Genomic DNA, 14,070 nt, shown 5'->3' on the forward strand with positions numbered 1-14,070 from the left:
CCAAGCTCCCCCCCAGGTGCAGAGGCTCACTCGTAGGGGATGCTGCGGAACACGACGTGGTCCAGCAGGGTCATCTGCTCCGCCAGCTCCATGGCCGACAGCGTCTCGAAGCACTCGGGCTTGGGGCAGTCTGCCTGCAAAGCAAGGACAACTCTGAGGGGTCTCTCCACAGGGCACAGGGCACGAGCAGCTGCCTGGGAGCCCTCAGCGGGGCTGTAATTAACTTCGGGATCCGGAGAAATGAGGATTCACAACAATCGCAGACAACATGAACACCCGGCTGGAAATTCATAAAGCAGGCACACACCAGCTCAGAAGTATGAATGTGAGTTAATAAACTCTGCACATTCTCCATTGTATTTGCACATATATTAATATCTTCCCCTTTTTTTAAACCTTGAGTTTTTATCCAAATACTAAAGTTTTGACATGTTCATTTTTGCTAGGAGCTCCAAAATCTTACAATCTCCAAACTGAAATTGACATTCCTAGTATAAAAACAGTATATCTATCCAGAAGTACTTTACAAGTTGCAGTTGTGTTAAATTTTGTTGACTCAAACTCACAACATTTCTGTAGGAGTATTTATGTTTAACTGTCAAGATGAACTTACCATCTGAATGATATCCTCTATTTTCAAATGGTTATCATCTTGATCATCCTGAGAAAGAGTCCTGAAAAATAAAGTGGCAGAACGTCCTATATAAATATAATTGTGCATGGTTATGACAAAACCTTACCCTAGATCAGCAAAATCGTTTATTTAAAATAAATCCTAAGCCTGCAATTGAGGAGGTAAAGGAAAAAAAAATCTGTAGCCTAAGAAGTTATGCCTTGCTTTAATTAAAATGTGTAAACTGTTACAGCATCAGAGACATGCAAGATGAAATATTTCCATGGAGGTTTAAGATCTCTCAGCTAATGAATCCTGGAAATTGTCTTGTTCAGTGTCCCACATTGAGCTCAGTGTGTGGAAATGGACAGCAAACTGCAGCTTGTACTTTTAGCAAGGACATGATTTCCTTTCAGTAATAACAGTGCTAATGAATGTTTCCAATTCTGCTACAGAAAACCTGTTATTAATATGGTTATTTCAGAGTAATGGGTCAAAAATGACCTAGGCAAAAGTAAGTATTGATCAGACATCAACCCTGATGTAACATACTGGCACATAATTACAGGATCTTACCCCTTCATGTGGACATTACAGACAGAAAGAAACCTTGACAACGCTGGATTTATCTAATATAGGAGTGAGAGGATTCAGGGAGAAGGAACAGGAGAGGAATGCAAAAGGCTGTCAGAAAGCACACTTTTTTCCTTTTTCTATTTTCTTTTCCCCATAAGGGCTGGCAACACCTTGTGCCTGCAGGGCAAGGCGTGTTTACCTCTCCAGGAGGGCCCTAAGCTCCTTGCCCGGATAATAAGGAGTGCAGCCTCAGTCCCTGTAAATAGCCTGCCAATCTGTCCCGCAGAGCAGCTTATTTTGTGCTGCTCCTCATGCCTGGGGGCCTGCAGGAAGGTGCTGCTCATCCTGTGACAACAGCCTCTGGCAATGGAAACCACACAGGCCCCGTGCCTCCGCCCCAGTTCTCATCAGTCTTGCAAAATCTGAGTTGCTTAAATATAACTTCATGTTATATTATGTTTATGTAGGATCAGGTTCTCGCCTTTGATACTGAAATTGTTGTATTTGGTTAATATGAAATAAGGTATGAATTCTGAAAGGACTGAAAACAGTTAACTTTAATCTTTGCCTCCTGGTACTCTCTACCATCACATCTCATGTTTTATGTAGGCTTTCAGTCTGTCGTTCTAAACAGATGCTTTTTTCCTAGCACAGTGGTCTCATGAAAAAACCAAAACCAACTCTCCTTTTATCCATAAATGTTCTGCAGTGAAATCTGCAGAGGACAACAGATCTGAAGACTGGATAATGGTAATTTTTTGACAGCATCAACAGCAGCTTCCCCTTCAGTCTGGGCTGTTGCCAGCCTTGGGACCCCCAGTTTCAGCAGAGGGCTGGGGACACTCACTGGGCTGCCCAGCCCTGCTTGGACAGCTCCCACTGCCCTCCCTGCAGAGCTCCTGGGAGCTGGGAAGCAGCAGATCCTTGTGGGAAGAGACACAGGAGAAGGCAAAGGCACAGAGGAGCTCTCCTGAGCAGTGTCACCCTTAGGGAGGACTGAACAGGGTCACTCCTCCAGTATCTTCAGAAATGAAGGAAGGAAATTTAAAAGAAACACCTTTCTAATTCTTAGAATCACCAATTAAGATTCTCTCTCACTAGTCTTCATGCCTGACCAGGCCAAATATTAAAATAATTTTCTACTTGAAAGTATGTGTCTCGTCCTTTCTTTGTGGTACATAAAACATATTAAAAATATTTAAAAGCTAGGGCAAGTTAGAGAGCTGAAGTGTGTTGTTTGGTGAGATCATACAAGGCAGAAAAATTGTTCATCCATCACATTTTGACATCTGCATATCCCTCAATTTCATTTATGTTTAGTCTGAAGAAGAAGAAGGAGGAGGAGCTGTTTCTGGAAGCAACCTGTTTTTATCCAGATAGGATTATCTATCAATGTTGTTCACTGCTGTTCAGCCTGAACTTACACCTTCCTGCTTCTTTATCAGTTAAATTTTATCTAGATTTCCAGGGTTAGAAAATCAGGATGATAAAATCTCAAGCAAAATGTACATTGGGAGGTTTGCCTAGCTTTCAGAACAGATACTGAATTTAAAAAAGCATTTTTACCCTGAAGAGAAACCCTGTCAGTCCACACAGCAGAAATCCCATCAAGCAAGAAATACCAGCTGCTTTGTTTGATGACTCAAGGCATGAAGCAGCTCAGCATCTCCCATCAACATTTTCCTTGTCATTCATATTCCAAACAGAGCCTTTCCCAGAGCTGACCTGATGGATCTTTGGAACACAAACCAACCTTTCCTGCTCCTCTGATCTCTGCTAACAAGGGGATGGATTTTCCAAGGATGTGCATGCATGCAAAGGCTGGGGAAGTTTGTAAAAAGATGTATTTTTACCCAATATCCTTCAGGGTGACATAGAAAATACAAGTGTTAAGCCTCAGAAAGCATGAATGTTTTTTCATGAATGTTTGAAGTGGAATTTTTTACAAGAAATGCTTGTCCTAAGCCCATTCTGCATTTGTCAACCTTTCAGGCACAAGAGTAGACTACAACAACTGAGATGTGGGGAAGCCAGGGCCTACAGTGACAGCTGACAGGCAACCCAGAATTCTGAGAGAATACATGTTTTAGACAAAATGCCTGCAGCAAGCACCTCTGCAGAACAACAACATTTTACAGCACTCACTCAGCAAGGGGGTGAGTGACGATTTTTATGAAAGACACATCAACTGGATTACTCCTTCTTCCCATTTTCAACCCATTCCAGAGAAACCTTTTGAATGAAAGTTTCACTGAATCCTCCAGTTACGACAGATCTGTGCTTGCTCATGAAAAGCATGCTGTCAGAAAGCCTCAAACAAATTGGTTTCTAAATATTTGTAACAACAGTAAAAAAAAAGCCCTTCAGTTCCAGGTAATTTGTGTTTCCCCTCTAAGCAGACTTAGATGACAGGTCTCAGTTGAGAAGGATGACATCTCTCCAAGGAGCAGAGCACAGGCTGAGCAGCTGTTCTCCAAGCCAGACCCTGAACAGGAGCCAGGAGGGAAACACAAACCCTGGGACCAGCTCTGCATATTCTGCAAGGGAACAGAGCAAGAAGATTCACAACAAGTCCCTGCCTGGGTTCTGTTATTGTCCATGCAGAAAGAGCCAGGATGCCTAAATTCAGAGAATTTTGGTGGAGAGGATTGTGGCATTCACATTCTCTGAAAAATCCCTTCGCCCAGGATTTTTCTCCTGGGAAGCTGAGAAGCCTCAGAGAAAAGGAAAACAATTCTGATCTCATTTGCTTCTCCTGTGTTGTGCTCACATGTGGAATGTGTTTGGAGATTGGTTACCCACAGGTGATTGTTCCATTGGATTCTGCTGGGAGTTGTTTTCACTCTTTGGCCAATCAGGGCCAAGCTGTGTTGGGACTCTGGAAAGACTCAGTTTTCATTATTATCTTTTTAGCCTCCTGTAAGTATCCCTTCTGTATTCTTTAGTATAGCATAGTATTCTTTAATATAATGTAGTATAATAAAGTAATAAATTAGCCTTCTGAGAACATGGAGTCAGACTCATCATTCCTGCCTTCACCTGGGGGGAGCACAAATACAATAGAGGATCTCCTCTGTGACAGGAAGAGACTGTGGCACAAGTGCTGCATTTCCTGACCTTAGTTTTGTGCTTTGGTGCTTCAGGTAACCACAGGGTCCCACCACAGCGCTCCTTGGTAATGCTAACCCTTCATGAAGGAACTCAGGAAACATTTTTCCACTGCAGGGCCTCTCGCCAAGCTCAGAACAGTGACTGTAACCCAACAGAGGATCCCCAGTGTGCTGCAGAGGAGGGAGACACACTGTGGGATGGACCCTGCAGGATGTGGAGCCCGTCCAGAGTGGCTCAGGGAAGCCTTGGCCCAAAGCTGAGCAGTTCTGGGTCTGCAGGAGTGAGTTCTGCAGCAAACAGAGATCCCTGCAGACAACAAGCAGCCAGAGCTCTCCAGTCTAGGGCAGAGCAGGCTCAGTCCTACTGAACCAGCCAGGGCACCAGGGGCACAGAACAGACCCCACATCATCACAGCCTCCTCCTGCACCACAGCAGCACCTCTGCTTTCAGAGGAAATGTAGAAGAAGCCGTGCTCCTCTGTCCCTGGAAGCCCGTCTGCACTCTGGGCTCGTGCAGTTGTGCTCTCAGAGAGGACACCGGCAGGTCAATGCCGCCTCTCCTGACTCTCTTCATTTCTGACCCTTCAGAAATCAGCTCCAGAACTGTACAAGGATGTTTGCAACCTGCCAGGAGAGCTAAGCCCCCTGACAGAAGCTATTCCCCCATTTCATGTCCTGATTATTGCAAAGTCAAGTTGACAAAGAGCAGCTGGCTCTGCCTCTGAGTCCACCACCAGGCTGAGGAGCAGAGGGAGCCCTGGATGCCCCAGGACTGAGTGCTCAGTCTCCACAGGGACAGCAGGTCCCTGCTCCCACCAGCAGTAAAGATTATTTTTAAAGCTTATAAATATCTCTATTTGAAGAATGTGCAATAAAAATTAAGGACTGTGGAAAAGCAAAGGAACATGCACTCCTGTGTCAGTATCACAGATAAAGTTACACACAAACAGCTGCCGATTATTCCCTATATCCTATAAGGATTATTATATCCTCATAGCCTGTAAAATTATTCTTTATATCCTATAATGATTGCTCAATCAGGTGTATAGCCTTGCTGAGAGCCTGTGTCTCCAGCAGCAATTACAGCGTTTTGTTAAACTCTGGAAATCACTCTTAATTACCAGACATTTCCCAGGGGTGATCTAAACACCTCCCCCTTCCAGTGAAAGGGTGAGAAATTGTATTGAAATTTAATTCACATAGAAGCAGGATTGAAATAGTTCACATCAAGTTGCCCAGCATCTATGTTCAGCAGTACTGCCAGCCTTTAAAAGCAATAAAGGAGTTTTTAGCCAAGGCTGAGAGGAAAAACTCTTTTTCCATTTGTTTTTGCTTTGAAAAAAACCCTATAATTTATAGAATGGTCAATAATTCAGTCTGAATTTTTGAAAAATTTGTAAAAATGGAAATATCTGATGAGCTGTATTCACTGGTGTATCAGACACTGTGCTCAATTGCTCAGTAATCAGTTCTAGGAAGAGGGAAAGGACAAACAATAACAACCATTTCCTAGAACAGCACTAAAAGGATGGAGACAATTCATTGTTTACACATAAATACAAAGGTCCATTTTTTGATGCAACTGCTGGTGGAAATTGGCTCATTTGAAACTGGGTACAAGAAATTGCTGTATGGTAAAGGCCTATATAAATCCATTACTCTCTCAGGAGCAGACCAGGCTTGCTTTAAAACATTTCCTTGAGAAGCTGAAAGTTGTGGGGTAATTTTACCTACTGGCTGTCACACACATTATCAAAACCCACATCATCCTCATCCTTCTTGCTCTTTTGACTTGCTGTCTCTTCCACAGAAACATAAAACGATGTTTTTACTTGGAATAACAGCACACACAGCATAATTAAAAGGAGGGTTATTTTTGTTTATGTAAGAAGAAACATGGTTTAAATAAGAATTTATCTGGTTTTTATCTTCTGTTTGATATTTGTCCTCACAAGTGATTTTTTTCAGACCTTTTTCTTTTCATATATCTGTTGGAAACCTGTCAAGTTGTCTTAGAAAACTTAGGCATACTCTATTTATTGCACACTTATTGGCTTACCTGCAGAATACTGACATAAATGTTAATAAAGCATACTGTAGATTTATCTGTGTTTTTCATGATGTTTTATTTTAATCACTCCTTAGTCTGCAGATGTTTCAACTAATTTATTTATTTAATTATTGCTCAGTGTTTAAATGTTTACTGCTCCACAGGATTGCAGAACAAAGGACTTGAAGCCAGTGGCTGTAAAATATTCACACTTTGCAGACAGAGCTGTTTTCACTCATACTTGAGGGCTGAACTCAAGGCTGCCAGCTGTTCTGCAGCAAAGCTTTCCAATACAGGTATTTTTATGAATGAAACTTAAAACAGGCTCTGCTTTATGGCTCATAAAACACTTAGCAATCCTTCAAAATTAAATACTCTGGAGGGAAACCCAGCCCTGTGAATTCTATGATACACAGTCTGTCTCCCTCTGTGCTACAGTTAACGTGTGAAATAATTAGAAATGCATTTACCTCAGTATGTTCGCAGTGGCTTTCCTTTCTTGTGGCAGAAGGTCAGGGTCTCTCAAAACTTCCTCCAGCAAATTTAACACATTCATTTTCAGCTCGTTGTTCAGCTCAAAATCCTGAAAAGGAAAAAAGTTTTACAACTTTTAGTCTTAACAGCATTGAACAAACAACTGAAAAATTGTATTTTAATGGGTTTGCCTTTTCTTTTTCAATTAGGTTTGAATTTTTTTGTTTGTTTTTGTTTTTGTTTTACTACTACATTTGAAAATATTTAGAGAAAGCTGTGGTACATAAGTAAACTGGCCACAAATAGGATCTCCCAAAGGCTGGGATTTCTCTCCTTTTTGACCTTTGCCTTCTGTGTGAGACAGGATGATCAGGGAACCTTCATTTTCTGAATTATCACCTGCACCTGGCGATAACAGTCTCTCTGTACTTAATTGCAGTTCTGGCACCACTGCCCAGCAGGGCAGGACCCTTCCTCTCACTGCTGCCTTGAGGTTCTCTGTTCATCTGCCTCCCCTCTGCTGTTTCTTATCTCATACCCACCCTGTTGGAAAGTCTGCTTTTTGTGGAGTACTCAAACCAATAAATTCACTAAATAATCTGTCCCTGCGCTGAAGAGCTTCAGCATTTTAATGACCTCTGGGGCAGACTGATGCCTGACCCAGGACTGAGATTCAGGGACATGCAGCAACCTCATCTCAGTCTGATCAGATCTTACCTGATCTCTTATCTCATCTGATAAGATCCCTAATCTGAATTTGGAGAAATCAGACAGTATTAGACAATCTACAGACACAGAATGTTCAAGCTTTGAGGTGGGAAGTTACAGACAACTCTAGGGGTAGACTCCAAAAACTCTTGTATTCAGGTGTTTTATAGCATTTTGATAGGCAAGCAAATCCCAACCCTCCAGCTGCCTGGTGCACCACAGATCCTCCTTGATAACCCACAGCTGCCTGCAAGCAGGACCACGTGTGTGCAGAGCTCCCTCTCGTTTCCATGGCAACCGGAGGCACAAAGTTACTGAAAATGGGGAAGATTTGGCACCTTGGCACAAGAGCGTGGTGTTTCACTCCCAAAAAATCCCCACAGCCCCTCCTGTGGTGAGGGGCTCTGGAGGTGTGTGCCTCTGGGAGCAGCAGAGCCAGCCCAGGTGAGCACAGCTCAGGTGAACCCAGCTCAGGTGAGCACCAGAGCACTCCCACAGCCACCAAGAGAGGTGTGATGCCTTGAGAGGGCTGAGCTGGAGCAGAGGCTGGACAGAGTTCCAGAATAAAGCAGGGATTTATTCAAAGCATCTCCTCCATGGATGCACCTTGGGCAGCACCAGAGCCCAGCCAGGGCTGCACCCAAGATGAACCAAAATGGCCCCAAAATGCACGGCCGGGCACAGGGTCTGTCCCTGGGATCAGTTCTGCTCCATTTGCACCTTGCAGTTCATTGTCCCATTCCAGCTTTAGCCCCTGCAGTCCCATCCTTGTTTTTCTCTCTCCAGCCCATGGTGTTTGTGCTCTTGGGGCTGAGATTTGGCTCATTTGTCCTTGGTGCCCAGCTGGAGCAGGAATTGTTTTGTCTCCCTGCTCTGTGCACAGAGCTCAGCATCCCCTGATGTGAAGCTCAGAATTACACACTAAAGCAGCACAGAATCTGAAAAATAGAAAAGCTGAAACCTGAGGTGGAGCCTCATATGGAAATGGGAGGGAATGGTTCAGAGCAGGAGGGGAATGAGTGCTCATCACAAGATGTGCCACAGCCACACTCACAGCATTTCTGAGAAAGGTTATTGCTCCAGTGTCAGCCCTGTGAGAGGAACAGTGGATTTGTTTTTCCAGACAAGCTGTGGGTCTGCTGGTGGATGAATCCAGCACTGGGAGAGGAAAGAAACAATGGGAAGGATTCCACTGATTGGTGAATGGAAAAAGAGATTTGCCTTTACTAATAAACTTAAGGTTTGCTGAGAAATGAAATTAGACATTGAAAGGTGAAAGAAACAGTGGGGAAGAAAAACCCCTGAATTCCATAAGAATTAAAAATGAAAAGGGAGGGTTGTACATTAGAGGGAAATCTTTGGGATCAGGTGTTCTGGGAAGTCTGAACCTCTCAAGTGCCTCAGAAATGGGGAAAGAGAGAAGGGAAATGTGGCTGGGAAATTGGGATAAAAAGGAGGCTGCCTCCTCCAAAAATGGGAGGGACCCCAGGGGAATGGCCCATGGCCTCTGCCTTTATTGGAATAAAGTCAAAGGACTCCTCTGCCTCCTTTCTGGACATAAACCTCTGCTGTTTGTGGGTTAATTTTCCTCACAGCACTCAGACATCTCCTGCTCTGGGCATTTCCCTCCTATTACAGCACCGCCTCCTCATTCCACCAGAGTCTCCTCACCTGGGCCTCAGCTAATTAATACTCTGGAACTGATTAATATCTGTGTCTTATTTTTTCTGGAGATGTTTACCCTATTTGAGGGTGTTGGAGAACAGGAAGCTGGGGTATCAAACACTCAGCTCAAAGCCAAGAGAGAATTATTGCAGGGCACTGCACTCTGTTTTCTAAAGCACATTTTGTATAGCCACACTCTGAAACGCCTCCCTTAGGAGCTGTTTTAGCTGTTTGCAAGGAAAGAAAAGAGAGCCTTTTCATATATTTGGGGTATGGAAATGGGACTAATTAGAGAAAACACGAGGAATGTAACTAAACTACATGACAGTACTGTGCACTCCGGTGGTTTAGAAAAGAAAATAATTTGAACTATAAAACTATCAAAACTTAGTCAAAGGAGAAACCTGGAGTCTGCACAAGCCTAAGCAACCAGTGTAATTAACGAGTTTTTCCTGTACCTCAGTGGCAGACACTGTGTCAAAGAGGATGGTATCTCTGCAGCCTGTGCCACAAAAATACAGTGGGGTTTCTCTTCCCCACTGTTTCTTTCATCTTTCAATGTCTAATTTCATTTCTCAGGAAACCTAAAGTTTATTTGTAAAGGCAAATGGGCAGAATGGTGCCCAGGAGGCGACACATCCCCCATCCTCATTCAGCCCTGCTGGGTAAAACCCTTGGGCAGATCACATCACCCTGGCCAGGATTTTATCTCCAGGCACAGCTTTCAAACCACAACTGGTTCATTCATTACAAGATATCTTCTCTCAGGATGACTTGTTTCATTGAAAACAGACCTCTGACGAAATAAGTCTAGAATTGTAAAATACTTTCATTTGCAAATAGGATCAGAGAACCTTGTTCATAATTATCAGATTCAGCCAAACCAAAGCATCTCCAGGTTTTGCATGGTTACATGCTAATTCTTATAATAATGAGAATTAATAATTTGGTCATTATCATTAAAACTTGTTTTACTGAGTAATCTCCGTAAGAGAGTTGTTCTGGAATTGCTGGGGAAACTCAAATTTATGGTTTTCTTTTGTAAAGTAATGTAATCTGTTTCTCATAGTGTGATGAGGAGAAAAAAGCCCCTATGAATAAAGGTGGGAATCAGAAGAAAAATGAAGAACTAATCTCATTTTCTAGTGAAGGCTGTTACCTAAGTGGTACTGAGATTCCAGTGTGATGAGCCATATATATTAAAAAAATAACAGGGAAAATGTTGCATTTAAACATGTACATGCACTTAACTTTTGTGGAGAAAGGTTGACAGGTTTGTATCATAAGAATGATACAAACACCACAATACTTAGCAACCAATTTTAAGTATAATTTAAAAATAACGAAATAAATATATGCAGATTATCTCTGGCTGTATTATGGGTGTCACACATGAATATTTATCTGTTTATACGATAGGACACTTAGATCCACAGGCAGGTAGCTATTTATGGCCTTAGATACATGTGTATCACAGCTCCCTACATAATTTTACACCACTTTTTTGACTTCTAGTTCTAATTTATGTATCAGAGAAGGAATACAGTTGGTCAGACAGGAATCCTTCAATCTCCCAGCAGCAGATTTCAATCTGACAGTGGTTCAGTTCTTCAGGAGAGGGTCACACACCTCTAATACATTTTAGAGTCTATAGTAGCCTAAAGATTTGTGGGTATTACTCAGATTTCAAATCATTGGACAGAAGAAAAGAGAGGGCAGCAGAGGCAGAAGAAAGCAAGGGGGGAAAAGAACCCCATGCTAAAATGCACTTTAAAACTAAAACCAGTAGATTTACTGTAGGTGGTTTATACAGAGAATATATTTTCAAGATTTGACATGAGCTCAGTAAAACCCCAGAAGCTTTCCCTTTCCCTTTTCTTTGAGTGTTCCTCAGTGAGAGGAAACATTCTGCATCTAAACAATGTGGGGAACACTGAATAATCCAGACAGGTAAAATCGAGCTAAAGCAGGAAACATGATTTATATTTGAGTAGGCCAGTGAGAAGAACTACAGAAGAACAGGATGGAGGAGGGAAGAAAGAGGCAGGAGGGGATAGAGATCAACTGGATGACTTTTTGCAAGGAAATTGGAATGTTTTTAAGTAGATGTGGATTGCCTTACAATTTTCCTGTAACTGTCCTCATGCCAAAAAGAAAGCAGGTAATTACTCCAATGGCAGCAGATGAGTGAGTCTTAATCTTGTGCACAGGAGATCAAAGACCATCCGAGCTCAGTGAAGTTACTCACTGCTGCAGTCCTCCACTACATTATTTCATTTTGAAGCACAAAACCACACTTCACCTACCACACACAATTGTGTTGAGCAAAATCTGTGTAAATTCGCATGCAACAAAACGTTGGCGCAGGTGGAAGGCAGAGATAAATGGAGTTATAACTGGCTTTCAGGAAAATCATCCCTGAGCTTGAAATAAGTCTGGCTTACTTCAAGAAACAAGCTGTTTCAAGGCAGCCTGGGGTCAATTTGCAATGTTGTCAAAATACAGTGTATCTTGCTAAGTGTGGCTGAAATGGAGTTTGTTCATATTTCTACAATTAACTTAGTATTAACTCACCAAATATCTTATCCATTACTTTATACCATTTAATATGAGGTAAGTGGGGCTCATATAATGGATTTTCTATCTATTTTTTTATTCCAATGAAATGGAAAGAAATGGAATTGGCCAATTCATGTGAGCTAACACAATTTTTAACTAACTGAAATAATCTTCTCTTTGGCAGCCCTCTGTGTCCAGGAGTTGTGCCCATTCCCCAGGTGCTGTCAGTAGCTCCCAGTGGCAGTGCTCCTGCTGGAAGCCACCACAGCTCCGTGGGGATGCCCAAGAGCACGAGCTGCAGTGGGGCTGGGCAGGCATCAGGCACACATCATGATCTGTATTCCCAAATATGAGCCATGGTCCTCTCCCCAGGCCTTGTGGTCACTCCACAACTGTGCTGGGCTGTAAGATATGTGTGTGCTCTATTCCCATCTGTCAGAGCTGGGGCAGTTCTCTGCTGTTCATGGGGCAGTTTTTTCTTTATCTCTCCCACAGCCAACCCTCCCTCCAGGAGATCTCTGCTGTTCATGGGCCATTCATTATTAATTACCTTCTGTCCATGGCCACTGAGTGCCCCTGCAGGGCTGATCCAATCCCATCATCCCATGGGGAGATGCTGCATTGCCCAGGGGAGGAGCCAAGCATTCCTACCTGGATCCAATCTGAGCTTTGGGACAGCCCAGCAGCCTTTGCCCAGTGCATTGCCAGAGGAGCAGCTTCTGCTGCCCTGCATGGCCAGAGGGAGCCCAGGCCCATCTGCAGCAGCCCTGGAGCTGCAGAGGAAAACTCCCCCCTTGTGCAGGATCCCTGCTCCAGCAGAGCCACAGCTGGCACTGCAGGAGGGCTGAGCCCCCATGGGATGGGGCTGTGCCACCCCCTGACACACAGGGGACAGGGCATGGTCTGACTCCGGCAGTGGTTTGTTTTTGTGTATTTTTAATTTTCCTAGTACAGACCTGTTATTCCTACTCCCATATCTTTGCCTGAGAGCCCCTTAATTTCAAAACTATAATAATTCATAGGGAGGGGGTTTGCATTTTCCATTTCAGGGGAGGCTCCTGCCTTCCTCAGCAGACACCTGGCTGTTCACACCAAGGCAGTGGCTCACGGACACTGTCGGGCAGCCGGGAGGCTGTGACAGAGCTGCTCCAGCTGAGGGCACTGGGAACAAGCCCTCGGCTGCCGCTCAGAGCTGGGGAGACTGGAGGGGCCAGATGTGAAACCTTCCTCCTTGGACAAGCCCCACTTGAGTCTGCTTGCCACTGGAGCAGAAGGAGCTTCACTTTGCACCATTGCTAAATAAAACAAGGCTGCAAGACCTCACTTGGAAAATGAAACTTGTACTGAGACTTCCTGCCCCTGGCCCCCTCTTGCCTTCCTATTTTTGCACCTCTGCAGGAGCCAGTGGAAGTTTTACCCTCGTGAGCCCTTTCTGTCCCCAGCAAGGCTCCTGCTCCCTGTGCTCCTCTGCCTCATCACTTGTATGTTCATTGTTTGCAACAGGAGAATCCTGCTCTGGTCCTCTCAGTCACATTTCAAAACCAAAATGTAAACATGAGCATTCTGCTGTTATTTAGGGCGAAAAGAAAGATTTGCTGGCGTGCAGGTGTCCGAATGAAAAAAAAAAAAAAAAAAAAAAAAGAAAAAAGAGGAGGGGTATGGAATAAAAAAACCAGAATAACAGAAATGTAAACAAAAAAATCTGGAATACCTAAAGCTACCTTTCATATTGTGCTGGTTTTGGATGATGAGCAGCACAGGTTTGGCTGCTCTTGCTCAGGGTGCTACAAACAGGGAAGCATGTGTCACCTCACCTGGGGATAGCCTGTTCCCAAAATTTTATCTGTGCCTTGACAGCTCCTCAGGACATTCATTAGCTCCTTGTGCCCTCCACAAAGGGCTGCAGATCTGGCACTACCATGTGTACATTCACTTGAAATATAAGTGAGGCTTTTATAGTGTATAACCCATATTTTAAGAGCAATTAATTCTTTTTAAAGAATTGTTTAGAATGGTTTCAAGATAACAAAACCACTTTATGAAAGCACATCCTCACTGAATAGGCTGATTCATTAATTTTAATGATTCTGTTTTCTGCTCACAGACAATTCTACATTAAATGCTGTCCATGCTTAGATGAATTAAAAAAAAATGAAATAGAGCAACACTAAACCATCCCCAAGTGTGGTTTTGACACAGCTGCACGGCAGTGGAAGCACAGCCCAGCACAGACCTTCCAAACCCCAGCCAAGGATTTTCTAGAGCAAAGAGAGCAAACACAAGGCCCTGAACCATTTGTTTGGCTAACTCCTGCA

The 14,070-nt window shown here is 43.5% G+C and overlaps 1 protein-coding gene across 5 annotated transcripts in view; it reads right to left on the minus strand.

Moving 5' to 3' along the window:
- RASGRF2 (Ras protein specific guanine nucleotide releasing factor 2) overlaps positions 1-14,070 on the minus strand; it is a 132,492-nt gene that overhangs the window by 13,206 nt on the left and 105,216 nt on the right. For all 5 annotated transcript variants that reach the window (XM_071455155.1, XM_071455154.1, XM_071455153.1 and 2 more), the window contains 3 exons: positions 6,820-6,932; positions 614-674; positions 31-134 (listed from right to left, as the gene is read on the minus strand). In XM_071455155.1, coding sequence (XP_071311256.1) covers positions 31-134; positions 614-674; positions 6,820-6,932 — 278 coding nt within the window. The remainder of the gene's footprint in view (positions 1-30; positions 135-613; positions 675-6,819; positions 6,933-14,070) is intronic.

The sequence above is a fragment of the Agelaius tricolor genome, unplaced genomic scaffold, assembly GCF_023055355.1.
Source record: "Agelaius tricolor isolate 1412-34295 unplaced genomic scaffold, bAgeTri1.0.p SCAF_44, whole genome shotgun sequence".
NCBI classification, from domain to species: Eukaryota; Metazoa; Chordata; class Aves; order Passeriformes; family Icteridae; genus Agelaius; species Agelaius tricolor.